The sequence below is a fragment of the Rhincodon typus genome, chromosome 5 (genome assembly GCF_021869965.1).
Source record: "Rhincodon typus isolate 14 chromosome 5, sRhiTyp1.1, whole genome shotgun sequence".
Lineage (NCBI taxonomy): Eukaryota > Metazoa > Chordata > Chondrichthyes > Orectolobiformes > Rhincodontidae > Rhincodon > Rhincodon typus.
This window is the reverse complement of record NC_063336.1, coordinates 8410367-8426368: the sequence shown is the minus strand read 5'-3', so window position 1 is coordinate 8426368 and position 16002 is coordinate 8410367. Positions and strand designations below refer to the sequence as shown.

At 42.7% G+C, this 16002-nt stretch overlaps 1 protein-coding gene across 2 annotated transcripts in view; it reads right to left on the bottom strand.

Annotated features, from left to right (window-relative positions):
* Positions 1–284: 284 nt before the first annotated feature.
* LOC109913061 (CSC1-like protein 2) overlaps positions 285–16002 on the bottom strand; it is a 65619-nt gene continuing 49901 nt past the window's right edge. Inside the window, exons 18-25 of one of the 2 annotated variants that reach the window (XM_048596492.1) lie at positions 14904–15066; positions 13584–13689; positions 12396–12563; positions 11739–11851; positions 10563–10631; positions 6651–7498; positions 2151–2254; positions 285–2063 (exon numbers count right to left, since the gene is read on the bottom strand). In XM_048596492.1, the coding sequence (XP_048452449.1) occupies positions 7313–7498; positions 10563–10631; positions 11739–11851; positions 12396–12563; positions 13584–13689; positions 14904–15066 (805 nt within the window). In that variant the 3' untranslated portion in view covers positions 285–2063; positions 2151–2254; positions 6651–7312. Of the gene's footprint in view, positions 2255–6650; positions 7499–10562; positions 10632–11738; positions 11852–12395; positions 12564–13583; positions 13690–14903; positions 15067–16002 lie in introns of both variants that reach the window. The other variant, XM_020512519.2, reaches the window with a different exon arrangement.

Sequence of the window (16002 nt, the reverse complement as noted above, 5' to 3'; positions counted from 1 at the left end):
CTCCATTTCTCATTATGTGGAAGACAAAGCATAACAATAGTATTTCCCCTTCCCATAAGTAGTTTTATTTGTGTGTGTGTATATGTATGTGCATAAATCTAGGCTGGGGTGTGTTGCGATGTGTATTGCCCGTTCAGTAGTATTCTTGAGAATTATCATTTTTAGGCCAATAAACTGGTGTCCCTAGTGGAATAACTTCAATACTATGGGCAAAAATTTGCTTTGCTTTGAATGCAAATTAGGCTTTGACTCCGGTGCATTAGAATATAATTATAAAAACAATATTGCAGTTATAGAAGTTTTATTTGCATATTTTGGTACAGCAGATGTGGTTGTGTACCTAAAACCGCTCAAGTGATGGGACTAAATGAACCTTGTACAATGCCTTCCAATCAACCCGGGAAATTAGTTCTCGAATGTGGTGTTGCCTTATTCCAATATATAGCAATGTCAACTTCTAGTCAAAGTTTGTCATTGTTTCAGAAGTTTTTCAATTGGTAGGTTGTTGCATGTGCCTTGCACAGTACCTGGGCTATGTTTGAATAGCTTTGGATCAACAGGAAGACAGACTGTGTACATCACCAATCTACACTCAGGAGAAACCATTGGAAAAGCTACTTCTGGTTCATTCTTGAAGCATTATTTTTATTTTTTAAAAATCACAGGCTGGGCTATTTTCCGTTGACAGGGTTTGTTGATTTGTTAGCAGAGCTGGTAGGTTGGTTTGCAGACATTTCGCCACCATACGAGGTAACATCATCAATGCGCCTCTGAAGCATTGTTGGTCTGTCCCACTTGTTATTTATGTGGTGGTTGGCCTCATTTCCCATTCTGCTTCGTAGTGGTTGGTTTATTGGGTCTATCTCCACATGTTTGGAGTTCCGGATTGAGTACCAGGCCTCTAGGAATTTCCATGTGTGTCTTTACTTGGCTTGTTCTAGGATGGTTACGTTGTCCAGTCGAATTGGTGGCCTTCTTTGTCCGCGTGTATAGAAATGAGTGATAGTTGGTTGTGTCTCTTGGTAGCTAGTTGGTGCTCACATACCCTGATAGCTAGTTTTCTCCTGGTCTGTCTGATGTAGTGTTTGTGGCAGTTCTTACATGGGATTTTTATATATAACATTGGTCCTGTTAATTGTGGGTATGGGATCCTTTTGTTCTTGTCAGTTGTCATAGTGTAGCTGAGGGTTTGTGTGCTACCATGATTCCTAGTAGTCTGGTCATCTCTGATACGTTCTTGATGTATGGGAGAGTGACTAGTGTATTCAGGCATCCTGTGTCTTTCTGTTGTCCTTTAAGTACTGACAGACTACGCTTTTTGGCTAGCCATTTTTAAAGATATGGTGGAAGTGTTCTTTGACCTTGCACAGTTCCAGGGTGCTGCAGAGTGTTTGGCTCTTTTGAACGAGTTCTGATGCAGCTCTGTTTGTGGGAGTTGGGGTGGTTGCTGTTGTAGTTAAGAATTTGGTCTGTATATGTGGCCTTCCTGTGTAAGCTGGTCGAGAGTTCACTATTGGCCCTTCGTTCGACCACGTTGTCGTCCTCTTCCCTGGTGAATTTTAAACCAGTGAGGATGTTGATGAGTGGGTGGGTTTCCTCCAATTTTGTGTGTTTGATAATGACACGTGTCATCCACGTAGCAGACCTGTATTTTTGGCTGGATAGTAGGAAGGGTTGTCCATTCTAGTCTTTGCATTACTGCTTCAGCTATAAGTCCTGAGAATGTGCAAAGTCCACACAGACAATTGCCCAAGGTGGGAATCAAACCTGGGTCCCTGGTGCTGAGAGGCAGCTGTGCTAACTACTGAGCCACTGTGCCGCCCTAAAAACTAGATTTATATTCCAGACATATTAATTGAATTTAACTTCCGGCAATCTTGACATCATAGTGGGCAATCTCTTGGTTGACAGAAATTGATTTGAGAGCCATTTCTTTCATCCCAGTAAGTTTCTTTTTGAGCAGCAGATTTCATTTGCAAACAGTTACAATTGAAGAGCAAGACAGTCCATTAGCAGAAAACCAAATGAGTGCATCTGTAAACTAACAGTCCTGTTCAGAGGGGCTGCAAAGTATGAGAAGTGTAAGTAATGCTGGAAATTCTTTGTTTGGGTGGCATTGAAGTAATGTAAAGGGAACCTGCCTTCCTTACCTTTTTAGGGAGCGTTTGGTTCTGCCACACCGTTTTTCTTGAGAAACAGCTAGAGATTCAGACGCTTCCACCTTTTTGCCAAATGAGCTGGCGAGTCACAGAACCTAAGCAGGGAGTTTGACAAATTCTCCAGATTTGGCATTGAGTGGAGAAAAAAAAAAACATGAAACCAACCCAGATCAAAACTGGATTTTTGGCTCTATCATGGCACATGAGACAGATTTTGGAGAGTGTGTGGTAAAGCAGAACATTTTGTCTGAGTTCTATAGTCAATGGTGCAAAATAGCACACTTCCAATGGCACATGACACTCAAATATTTAATTAAAGCAGTAAATATTCTAGTAGTCTAAATATTTATATGAAGCACACTATACTTGTATGTGCATTGGCTGATATATGCAAATTGGTTTTCATGCAGTCCTATCACCATTGCTTTTCCCCAGTTCTTGCCTATAAGCTTCCAGAAGTGGAAGATTGCCTGTGGAGTTGCTCATGAGAAGTCTTTGTTCTGGCTGCTAATTGTCCCTTTAGGCCCACAGTTAACAATAACCAAATCCAGCCAATTAAAATACTTGAGCTCAGTCAAAGAGCACTGCTTGTACGTTTCAGGCTCATATATGAAAATATAGATTTTCATGAAAAAGACTTTCATGCATCTTCAAATTTGTTGTAGGATAGATGTGTGCTGGTCATGAGATTTTTCAATATACTAGATGAACTTCTTACCAGAAGAGGAGGAAGAACATGTTCAAACTTTTTGATCAAATTTTAAGGAATTCTATAAGGGAAATCTTTAAAAGATGCTTCTCGTCACTGTCAGATTTCCTGTTTTGGCACTGACTCAATACTTTGCAGAATTTGCAAAGTGATGAACAATGTTCAATAAGTAGCAGAAGTTGTAAAAACCTTGGCTGAAACTCTGGTTTTTACAAGTGGCTCTGTGCAGAAGCCACCAATACCACTATAGATGTTTGCGCTACGTAGCACAATGTTGAATTCTATTTTCTCCAAGTTATTATACTTGTGTTCTCTACCTACACCTCTAAGATTTCAATAAATGATTGATTGCCATCACCAATCATTTGTGCATGTAGGTGGGAGTTGAGAGTCTTGGCACCACGAGCTCGGGCCTCATCCACACCAACCTGGTTTCCAATTAAAAGGTCACTAAGCGGCAGGATATCAAGCAGCAAGTTACCACCTTGGAGGACTCTAGTCACAAGTCCTGGAAGTAAGCTCAGTCACATGGGTGATTCTTTGGCATGGTCTCGCAGCCCAGGTGTGGGGATTGATTGTTGCGTAAGCTTTCCTGTTGGAATCTAGAAGCACAAGATTTCCTTGCCGGCAGGAATGCCACTAGTTCAAATAGCAGTCTGCAGAACCTACCTACATATGCACAGATAAAGTAGGAAAATGAGCAATTTCTTCATCCATGGTTGTTAAAATCCTGGATCATTCTAGGATTGCAAAGAATCTCAAAGGGCAATTGGAGCGGACAAAGTTGCAGGGTTAATTCCAAAAAGGAAGGAGACAAAGCAGGAAACTACAGTCCTCAGTCCTTAACCTCTGTCATAGAGAAGATGTTGGTAGTTATTATTAAAAATGTAAATGTATTTAAGTTTCAAGGTAATCAAGCAATGTCAGCATGGCTTTGTAAAAGGAAAAAACTGCATAATTCTTATTATAGTTCTTTCAATAAATACTGTGGATAAAGGAGAACCAGTGAACATACTGTACTTGGATTTCCAGGAGGCATTTCATAAGGTGCCACATGAAAGGTTATTGTGAAAAATTAACAGCTCATAATGGAGGTGGTAACACAATGACATGGATGAAAGATTTGCTACTTAGTTGGAAAGTGTAGGCATATGGGTAATTTTCTTGTGAAAATGTAACAAATTGTCACAATTGGTGCTGGGGCCACAACTATTTGCAATTTATATAAATAATTTGTATGAGGAGTCAAAAGGTGCTGTTGCCAAACTTGCTAAGACACAAAAATAAGTTGTAAAGTAAGTTTGTGAAGAAGACTGAAGGAATCTTATAAAGTGATATAGATAGGTTGAATGAATCAGCAAAGCTGTGGAAAATAGTGTAGTTTGGGAATACGTGAATCTGGCCATTTTGGCATGAGAATAAAAAAGCATCTTATCTAAATGGTGAAGAATTGCAGAGGGATCTGAGTATCCTGGTGCAAATGTTTTGTATGCTGGTTTAGCAACTAATTAGGAAAGCTAGTAAAATGTTGTCTATTGCAAGTGAAATTGAATATAAACATAAGATATACTTAAACTAAAAGGCATTGGTGAGACTACATCTAGAATAGGTCTGTATCAGTTTCTTACTTGAAAAATGTAGTTCAGAGAAGGTTTACTCGTCTAAGATCTTGAATGGGCAGGTTGTCTTGTGATGGGAGGTTGGACAAGCTAGTCATATCCACCAGAGTTTAGAATATGAAGTGAATTGATTGAAGCATAAGGTGGATGTGAAAAGGATGAGCTCTGTTGTGAGAATCTAGAATGAGGGATGGCTGCTTAATAAAGTATTACCCATTGTGGAATACTACTTGAAAAGGCGGTGGAAGCAGAGTCCTTCAATGTCTTTAAGGATAAGTAGTTTTTTGATGAGCAAAAGGATGATAGGTTATCATGGGTAGGTAGGAATGCAGATAATTTTTTTGGTCACTCAAACGTGGGTATCACTAGCTGACCAGCATTTATTGACGGTCCCTATTTGCCCTTGAAGGTGATGGTGAGCTGCATTCTTGAACTGTGGCAACCCACATGCTAAAGGTTGACTTGCTGCTGTTAGGATGGGAATTCAAGGATTTTGATCCAGTGATGGTGAAGGAACATTGATTATATTTCCAAGCCGGGCTGGTGAGTGGCTTGTAGGAGAATTTGCAGGTGGTGGTGTTTCCATATATCTGCCTTTGTCCTTCCAGGTGCAAGTGGTCATGGTTTTGGAAAGTGCTGTCTGAGGATCTTTGGTGAATTTCCACAGTGCATCTTGTTAATATCGTAGAATCCCTACAGTGTGCGAATGGGCCATTCGGCCCGTTGAGTCCACACCAACCCTGTGAAGAGCATCCAACCCCCTTACGCTATCCTCGTATTTCCCATTAATAATCCACCTAGCTTGTGCATCCCTGAAAACAATGGGCAATTTAGCACAGCCAATCCACCTAACCTGCACATCTTTGGACTATGGGAGGAAACTGGAGTACCCAGAGGAAACCCACATGCACACTGGAATTTGCACATTCTCACCAACAGTTGAAGCTGGGTCCCTGACTCCATGAGGCAGCAGTGCTAATACTGAGCCACCGTGCCACCTGCCTGGCAATACATGCTGCTGCTACTGAGCGTCAATGGTGGAGGGAGTAGATACTTGTGGATGTGGTGCCAATTAAGTGAACTGCTTTATTCTGGATGGTGTCTAGTTTGTGGAGTGTTGCTGGAGCTACACTCCTCCATGCACGTGGGGAGTATTCCATCACACTCCTGACTTGTGCCTTGCAGATGGTGGACAGGCTTTAGGGAGTCGGGAGGTGAGTTACTTGCTGCAGTATTCCTAGCTTTTGACCTGCTGTTGTAGCTACCGTGTTTGTGGCAAGTCCAGTTGAGTTTCTGGTCAATAGTAATCCCCCTAGATGTTGATGGTGGGGATTTGGTTTCAGTAACATCATTGAATGTCAAAGGGCAGTGATTTAGGTCATTGCCTTGCATTTGTGTGGTGTGAATGTTACAGGCCAAAGTCTGATTTTGTCCAGATCATGTTTTGAACATGGACTGCTTCAGTATTGAGTCACAAATAGTGCTGAACCTTGTTCAATCTTCAATGAATATCCCCATGTCTAACCTTATGATTGCGGGGGGAGGAGGTCATTGAAGCAGCTGATGATGGTTGGGCCTGAGGAACGCCTGCAGAGATCTTCTGGAGATGAGGTGACTGACCTCCAACCGTAAGCATCTTCCTATGTGTCAGCTATGGTCCAACCACTGGAGAGTTTGTCCCCTTGATACCACACTCAGTCAAATGCAGCCTTGAGGTGAGAATGACAGCCCTTGACATCAACTATCATCATATCAGCCACGATCTTATTGAATGATGGAGCAGGCTGAAGGGGTCATGTGCCCTAGTTCGTTCGAATTTGCATGCCCTAACAGGGAAAGGAAGGTTGTGAGACTAAATTTGCCAGCTTAAGCATAAGTGACTGAATAGCAGCCCTCTTGTGCTATGCTATTATATACCCAAATATTGGTGGATTTGGTGTCCCAGCTGAGTAAGCTGCTGTTGGGAGGACAGGGCTGAAATCACAAAGGTGTTCAAATTGTAAAGCAAATTCTCTTGTATTGAACATGACTTTTTTGTTTTTATCTTGCTTCTTGTACCAACACCACTGCACTAAACTCAGTCTGTTCTATCATTGGCAAAATGCAAATAATCTTTCAATCCTGGCCACACTTCGTTATGTCATGCTATTCATGATTTAGCACCTGTGAGCTTGAAGAAAACGTCAGCACACCATTTTCTCCTCTTGCCCGCTCTTGGAACCACTTATTCATTAATGAATATCAGTTACCGCCTTCTATGTTGAACTGACAACAGCTTCATAGGCTTTCAAAGAAGAGTGGCTGTTCAGCTAAGACTTGGGTCAGCCTGTGTAGTAATGTTCCATTTTCTCTCCTCAGCCCCAGTAAGAGTAGGTGCCTGCAGGAGAGGAGGAGAAATATATGCTAGTGTATGTCACGTGTCATCATCTGTCTGAGTATAGAATGAAGTGCTCAATAAACTTTTGTTAAACTTTGGATGAGTGTGTGGAAGGCTGAGGTTCAATGTGTGAACTCAACTGTGACTTCTTTTCAAGTTCAGTTTTAGAATAAAAAATCAGATTCAAACCTAGAACTAATAGCCTTTAAGTTAAAATAGATCACATGATAGTGGCAATTATCCACCAAAGACCTGATGTAACCAAACACCCCTTCAAAAAACAACTTCAAAGAAATTAGCAAAACAAAATTTCCTATTCATCAAGGCTATTAAAAGGTAGAGTGCAAGTAAATGAGCTGTTGGACAATATCCATTCCTCTTGTGCCCCAACAGAGCTGTAACAGTACCACATGGTGACCAGTCCAGTTCTAAATCACATGTAGATTTCCTAGATCTCAGTAGCTCCTGTATCCACCAAATATACTTGATCGTTATCTTGACTGTTGCCTGGAAAGGGAGGCCTGTCTTCTATCAGCTGATTACTGTCTTCCAAGGCACCATATGAAGGCTGGTCACGGTGCTCAAGTTGGCTGTTTTCAGACTTGGGTTCACGTAGGACTCTTGGGACATAGGTCTGCAATGGTTCAAATAGATGTCAAAGATTAGAAGGTCATCTCATTGAAAGTAGCACAACTGGCCATTCACCCTTTTTGGTATCCCAGATTGCACGTGATGGTGAGTGTCCATGAGGCTCCTACAAACCAATTCAATTCTATCCTTGGCAGATGGCTCCAGAGGCAAAGCTTACTAACAGAAGGTACTGCACAGAAAATACTCATCAATATGACTGTCCCGTTCTGTCCTCTGGATGATCAGTGAGCTTCACTGGTGCTATCTCAACTGAGATCAGCATGTAATAGTAAATGAGCCTTCTACCTTTCTGAGCTGACTTGCCCATTGAACAGGAGGAAAAGGGGTGAATGTTATCACTACATTTTTATTGAAAGCTTATGTATATTCATTTTATTCCTATGCTTTCACTGGACAGCTTTACAAAGCTAATTTCAACTTCTGTTTCTACAACTGTCCATTAATCACCACAACCTACAGGACTGTTTGTACTGAAGGGGCAAGAGTTACAGTTGATGCTATTCCTCTCCCCTATTACCTGTGCTTTCTAACAAAGGAAGCTAAGGGTTGTTAGCTACTAAGAGGGGTCATAATCTGTCTGAGCCTAACAGGTAGAGGCATGTATATTGGCAGGCTAATGGAACATGGGGAAATTTCAGGCAATTGCAGGCTAGTCTGCACATGCTAGCAAAACTCATTTTAATGAGCAAGTGTGAGACAGAACATGAAAATGCCTGAACACTCGGATGTGAGATCAGCCACGTGCTAAGTTGTCGCAGGGGTGGACTCTTCAGTGCAACTGGAAAGTTGACTTCTCCATTCTCTCCGCTTAATTTGGACTTCTAGCAACTGCAGTTTTTTTGTTTTCTAAACATGCCTGTGCTGGGTTTCTGAAGGAGCAATTTACTCAGTCACACCCCTGCCTCCTCTCCACATCTCTGCACATTCATCCTTTTTTGGGAAGTAAGCCAAGTCTTCTTTAAATGTCTGAATTGAACCTGCCTCCATCACAGTCTCAGCTAACCCTATCATAGTCTACATCCTAACCATGCATTGTGTGGAAAAATTTATCCTCGTCACCAGTGCTGCTTTTACCAATGACCTTAAATCTGTGCCCTCTCGTTCTCAATCCTTCCACCAATGTGGTGGGGGGGAGGAAATTTTAGGAGAAACCTATAGTGTAAACTCATGATTTTGAACCCCTCTATCAAATTGCCTCTTCACTTCCATCATGGAGAACAGTCCCAACTTATCCTGTGTGTGTGTCTGAGAGAGGGAAAGAGTTTTTATAGAAACATGACCGACAGCTTAATGTTTCGGGCTTTAGATACTGTAGGAAGGATAAGGGGGAGTGGTGATTTTGATAAGGGAAAACTTTCTGTACTTAACATATTCCTGCGAGCTTGTCCAGTGAAGCTATATGGGTAAAAATCAGAAATAAAGCGATGATCACCTTGATGGGATTGTACTATAGGCCCCTCAATTAGCAGGAAACTGAGGAGCACATTTGTAGGGAGATTTCAGATGTGTAAGAGTAATAGGGTTCTAATAGGGGATTTTAACTTTCCAAGCACAGACTGGGACAGTCATACTGTCGAGGGCTTGGTTGGGGAGAGAATTAGTTAAATATGTTCAAGAAAATTTTCTTATCAATTTTGTAGATGTTCCCACTAGAGAAGGAACAAAACTTGATCTTCTCTTGGGAAATAAGGCAGGGCAAGTTACTGAAGTGTTAGTGGAGAAGCACTTTGGGACTAGTGACCATAATCATCATAACATGTTGAGGTTGTACAGGACATTGGTGAGGCCTGTTCTGGAGTACAATGCAGTTCTGGTCATCCTGCTATGGGAAGGATGTTATTAAATTGGAGAGGGTTCAGAAAAGATTTACCAGGATGTTGCTAGGAATGAACTATTCGAGTTATAAAAATATGCTGGAACTTTTTTCCTGTAGTGTAGGAGCATGAGGGGTGATCTCGTAAGAGGTTTATAAAATCATGTGTAGACAAGCTTAATAGTAATGGTCTTTGCCCAGGGTTGGGGAGTTCAAAATGAGAGGGCTTATTTTTAAGGTGAGCAGAGAAAGATTTAAAAGGGACATGGGCAACTTTTATCAGATGCAGGGCGGTTTGTATGAACCGCTAGAGGAAATGATAGAGACGGGTACAGTTACAACTTCAAAAGACATTTGGACAGGTACATGAATAGGAAAGATTGAGGGATATGGGCTAAACACAGGCCCATGGGACTAATTTAGTTTGGGAAACCTGGTTGGTATGGATAAGCTGGACCGAAGGGTCTGTTCCTGTGCTGTGCGGCTCTATAACTGAAGTTCCTTTTCATTGGTACCGCTGATTAAACTTCCCTGCATTTTCTTCAATACCTTCATATCCTTCCTGAAATGTGACACCCAGAACTGGACACAATACTCCAGTTGAAGTTGATCCAGTGTTTCTTACAGGTACTCTATGCCCCTATCAATAAAGCAAAAGGCATCCAAGGCTCTAACAGCTCTTTCAATCTGTCCTGCCACCTTCAATGGTTCATTCATATAGATCTAGTTCCTAGGACTCCTGCACCACATTTACTTTTGTACTCTTTATCTTGTCTCTGCATATTCCTTCAAAATGAATAATTTCATTCTCCACATTAAATATTGTCTGAGACTTGTCTATACATTCCACTAACCTACATCCTTGTGAAGTTCTATAATATCCTTCTCAAAGTTCACAAGTTTTGAAATTGTGCCCTGTACATCTAGATCATTAAAATATATAACACATATTTTGAAAGAGCAAGAATCCTAACTCCAACCAGTGCGAAATTCTCTTGTAAATCTTTAGAAGGTCAGTGAGGGCTCGATGAGCCAAATGGCCTAAATTCACACTGTACAAATTCTATGAATTGCCAGCATTTGGCACATATCCTTCTAAACCTTTCCTATCCATGGATGTCATTTGTGGACAATGCCGGTTTCATGATCTACACAAATAGTCCTTTTGACTATTGGAAGATGTTGCTGTTCCTCCCCATTTCTCAATGTTAAAACCCACTCTTGTGTTACTTACTTCTGATTGCCAGGCAGGGGCTGTGGCTTCTGTTTCTGTTTCTGTTTTCTCAGTTGGCAATTTCTTACCCTGGGGGAGCAAAACATGGATATTCCAATCAGTCATACGTCACCAGGAACAAGTCTTGAATCAGTGCCATATTCTACTTGCAGCTATGGTCTTAGTAAAGAAATATGACTGCTCACTGCCGGACGTATGCAAACAGCACAAGGAACCTGGACCACTAATGTTAAGAAGGCAGCAAGTCACTACTCTGCCATTTTCCTAGCCTAAAGTACACCAAGTCTGCCTCTTATGGCTTTTAGGAATCCTGCAGACAGGATGGATAGGAGCCATTATGATGCCTCCATTCCTGGTATCCCATTCATGGCCTGTGGGCATTTATTGCCCATTTCTAATGGCCCTTGGATTGAGTGACCATTTCAGACGGCAGTTGGAAGTCAACCTCATTGATATAGTTGAGTCATGTGTAGGCCAGCTCAGGTAAGGATGGCAGATTTCCTTCCTTAAGGGGCATTAGTGAACTTGAGGGGTTTTTAACAGCAATCGACAGTGGTTAAGTAGTCACTGTTTACTTTGAAATATTTGAATTTGATGACCAAAATAATCTTAATCTGTGGTGGGATTCAAACCCATGTCCCCACAACATTGGTCTAATAATGCAAAACCCCAGTGAATGATTGCCATGTTGTTGCCTCCCTATGAACACTGAGGCATGCTGTAAATCTCTCTCCACTCCACTAAACTCAGTGTTAGGGAATTGTTACAGGATGCACTTTGCAGTCCACATTCAGTAGACCAGGAGCACAGCCCAGTGACCAGTGTCTCTCTTCTCCCCCCACCCCTCCCCGGCTTAAATGCATTAGGTCGATTCTAGTAATCACCCTCTGCTTTCTGTTCATTTCTGCAAGGATAATTGCACATAGTGGAGATGCAGTTTTACCAGTGCTTGTGATCCTGACAACCAGACAGAGAATTCCAGAAAGTGAAGTCACCTCATGACCCGCCCTGAGTCACTGACTGGAACCGCTTTCACTACAGTCCAGTCTGGCCATAGCCAGAAGCCGATAACACAATCCAGCACCATGGGAATATTGCAACAGCCCCTCAAACCTCTCCCTCTCCTCCACTGCCCTAACAATATATTGGTAATTGTAGTGCAGAGTGCAAACTCACCATCATGTTGACAGTGAAGTACTTGAAGTAGCCAAAGCAGCTGGAAATAATGCAGACAGCAATGGTAGTCAGCACCACAGTCAAGGTGAAGATTGATGTTGCTGCAGACAGTCCTATATGACAGGGAGAGAGGAGATGCACTAAAACTAGGAAGGATCATAACTAATGAGAAAGTAGAGTGACAAGAGTTCTGTTTATGTTCAACTAACCATCTTCAGCTGCTTCATCAACGTGAGGCCAGAAGTGGGATGTTCACTGATGATGGAACAATGTTCATCATTCGCAACTTCTCAGATACTGGAGCAGTACACTTCCAAATGCAACAAGACCTGGACAATTTTCAGGCTTGGGTGGAAATGGCATGTAATATTCACACCACACAAGACCATTTCCAATAAGAGAAAATCTAACGCTCACCCTTTGATGTTCAATGGTGTTACCATCACTGAATCTCCCATTATCAACATCCGAGGTTACCATTGATGAGAAACTGAACTGGACTAGCCACATAAATACAGTGACAACAAAAGCAAGTTAGAGACTAGGAATACTGCAGCAAGTAACTCACTTCCTGACTCCCTAAAGCCTTTCCACCATCATCGGGGAGTGGGTTGAGATTACCAGATGAGAGAGGTTAATGGAAGGAAATGGACTTACCTCCTCTGAGCACAGAGAAGAAGAGCAGCCAGACCAGACAGATGATGGGGGCTGCCAGAGTTTGGTTCACAGCAGCAGCGTGGATCCTCCGGTTAAGTTTGGCAGGCAGGTAGGCATAGTATAAGTTGTACCTATCCACTAGGTGCTTCAGTAGGATGTAGATCAAGCCTGTGGTTCAAAGGAAAAAACATGATAGAAGGTGCAAGACACTGAGTGGGGCAAACTTCAGGTACTGCCTCCCATGCAGTGGAACTCGTTCAGGAACATAATGGCTTACTCTGGCTCCTTCCAGCTTAGGCTGTGGACATCAGGATCCCAGCTCTCCACCCATTCAACAACAGGCTATTTAACCATCTGCACTTGTCTGATGTGTGTAGGCGTCACTGCAAGCAGCGACCCTGCTCCGAGTCAATGAGGGTTAACTACATCCCTCCAACAGCTGTCCAGCTGAAAACAAGGTTTGATCTTGGGATTTTTCTTGTTCGTACAGATGAGTACTGCATTGAGCAAGGAGTTTTCTGTGCATTTAGCATTAATGTGAGTTTTTTTTTTAGGCAGAAGCCAGACCTCCACAAGTCTGGTGCTGAGTTTTCATCAGAATTATTCCAAGTGAGTGACTGAATGGGAAACCTGGCAGTTTCTTCTGTTTTCTCCTCTTGCCCAACACAGGGAACTCTCTAAACAAAAACCAAAAGAACTGCGGATGCTCTTAACCAGAAACAAAAAAAAACCCCAGAAATTGCTGGAAAAGCTCAGTGGTTCTGGCAGCATCTGTGGAGAGAAATCAATTAACATTTCAGGTATGGTGACTCTTCCTCCAGTGCATAACCAAGGGAGTGCTGCACTGTCAAAGTGTTACGCAGAATCCCTCCCTGTCTACAGGTGCACATGAAAGGTCTTGTGGCACTATTCCAAAGAGGAACAGGAGAGTATTGTCCATGATCCTGAATAGCATTTATCTCACCCCCAACTTCGCTAGAATAGAAATACCTGGTCATTTTATCCCTGTATTACAATGGGGACTGTACTTCAAAAATTACTGCATTGGCTGTGACAGGCTTTCGGACTGCCCGAGATTTAAAAGACATCAGCGTCAGCAAGTTTCCTTGTTGCTTTCTTTCAGTTGGAAGCCAAGTGCGATAACTGAATAATCTATGCAGCAGATTTACTGAGATAAGAAATCCTTACCAAAGGGAACAATGGTCGGACAGGTGATGCTGTAAGCTACCACCACCGTGAAGACACAGAGCATCCATGCATAATTCACTCCAAACTCAAACTCATATGCTTGATGCTGTAAGGCAATGAGATGTACATCAATAATGTTTGTAAAGAACTACTGGGTAAAGCAGGGGGTTAGATTGAAGGTAATAGCAGAGCAACAGGCCATTTAGCTCGACTGGTCTACACCATCATTTCCTCTTCCTCTGCTGTGCCATTTCATGTACTTCCTCTTGAATTAGAGCCCAGCACAGACGCAGCAGGTAAAAGCTTCTTTGGAAATCTCGGAGCGGGGGTGCACCGTGACATGGATTTCAACACACTCAACCCAATTCTGACAGCTCAAACAGTTCAGCATACATTAGCAACTTCACTCAAGAAGGTACTGGGTGACTGGCAGAGAATGCATACCTGGGGCACAGGGAAGGAGATATAAAAAGGAATAAACAAAAGTGGTCCACCTTCACTCCCATCTATTTGAGTGAAGGCTTGGTTTTGTTGGCGGGAGGCACACTCGGCAAGATTTGAGTGTGTAATATAGGTGGTGCTGCTGGAACCCAGCATGCTATGAATAAGACTCAATGCGGGGTGCATGGCAATAGTGGGGGAAAAGAGCAAGGAGATATCCTGTTCAATAGTTCTTCCACCTAGGTAACCAAAACTAGATTAAATCATTTATCTCATTGCTGTTTTTTCTGGGAGCTTGCTGTGCAGTTACTGGATATTGCACTCACCTGCAGAAGTCAACACGCATCAAAGTAATTTGTTATACAAAATGATGTATTGTCAGGGACAGGAAATACAATAAATTTTTTTTTAAAAAGGAAAAACTTGTCCACAAATGCTGAATGACAAAGTCAAACTTTGATCTTGGCAACGATAACACAGGAATAGCAACTTTTGTTTTTCAGTCAGTTTGCACTGTGTCTCTATGGGTTTAGCTATAGGTTTGAACAGGTAAGTCAGTGATGGAAGAGAACATGCCTAAGGGAAATGACATCTTGAGGGGAATGAAATTGAATGCCAGAGAAAGCTGATGACAAATTCTGAAAGCTTTGACAACATCAGAAGTCATCTCAAGTCAGGTACTAAGGCTGAAGAACAGTTGAAAGAACTGGGCACGCAAGAAGCCCTAGGACTCACCCTGTTTGGTGGCTGTGGAATTGGAATTGGAGTGGGGTTCAAGGCTCAGGGAGAGGAGGCCAGGTGCTTTTCTTTTGTGCCACATAAAACCTTCTGAAGTGAAGCTAGATCCCTGGCAGATCCACAGAGAAGACCAGGACCCACCTGCTTGACGACTTTCCTTTCTGCTGCAGATTTGGCCATCAGCATCCGCAGGGAGTAGAGCAGCAGGCTGGGGAGGCGTAATAGAGCCATGGAGTTCCCCACAAAGGCTGATGCAATGACATAGTTCACAAAGAAGGCACCCTGGTCAGGAAGAAACACGCACCTGCAAATAAAACAAAATGACAGCATCTAGCAGGGAGCTACATTCAAACAGTCAATGGGACAGACTTTAATCAGCTCCAAGATTGGGCATCCATGAGGCACTCTGGGCCATCAACAGCAGCAGAATTGTATTCCTGCACAATCTGTAACCCTCATGGCCCGGCATATCTCCCACTCAACCATTACCATCAAGCCAGGGGATCAACCTTGGTTCATCGGAGAGTACAGGAGGGCATGCCAGGAGCAGCACCAGGCATATCTGAAGATGTGGTGTCAACCTGATGAAGCTACCACATGGGACGACTTGCACACCAAACAGTGAAAGCAGCAAGCGATAGACAGAGCTAAGGGATCCCACAACTAATGGATCAGATCTAAGCTCTGCAGTCCTGCCACATCCAGTTGTGAATAATAGTGGACAACTAAACAAATCACTGGAGGAGGAGGAGGCTCCACAAATATCCCCATCCTCAATGATGGGAGAGACCAACACATCAGTGCCAAAGATGAGGCTGAAGCATTTGCAGTAATATTCAGCCAGAAGTGCCACATGGATGATCTGTCTCAGCCTCCTCCAGTGGTCCCCAGCATCTCATATACCAGACTTCAGCCAATTTGATTCATTTCCATGTTGATATCAAGAAATGCTTGGAGGCACTGGATACTGCAAAGGCTATGGGACCTGACAACATTCCGGCAATAGTGCTGAAGACTTGTGCTCCAGAACTTGCTGCTCCCCTAGTCAAGCTATTCCAGTGCAGTTACAACATTGCCATCTACCCAGAAATGTGGAAAATTGCCCAAGTATGTGCTGCATATAAAAAGCAGGACAAATCCAACCCAGCCAATTACTGTCCCCTGAGTCTACTCTCCATCATCAGTAAAGTGATGGAAGGTATCAGAAACAGTGCTATCAAGCAGCACCTGCTCAGCAATA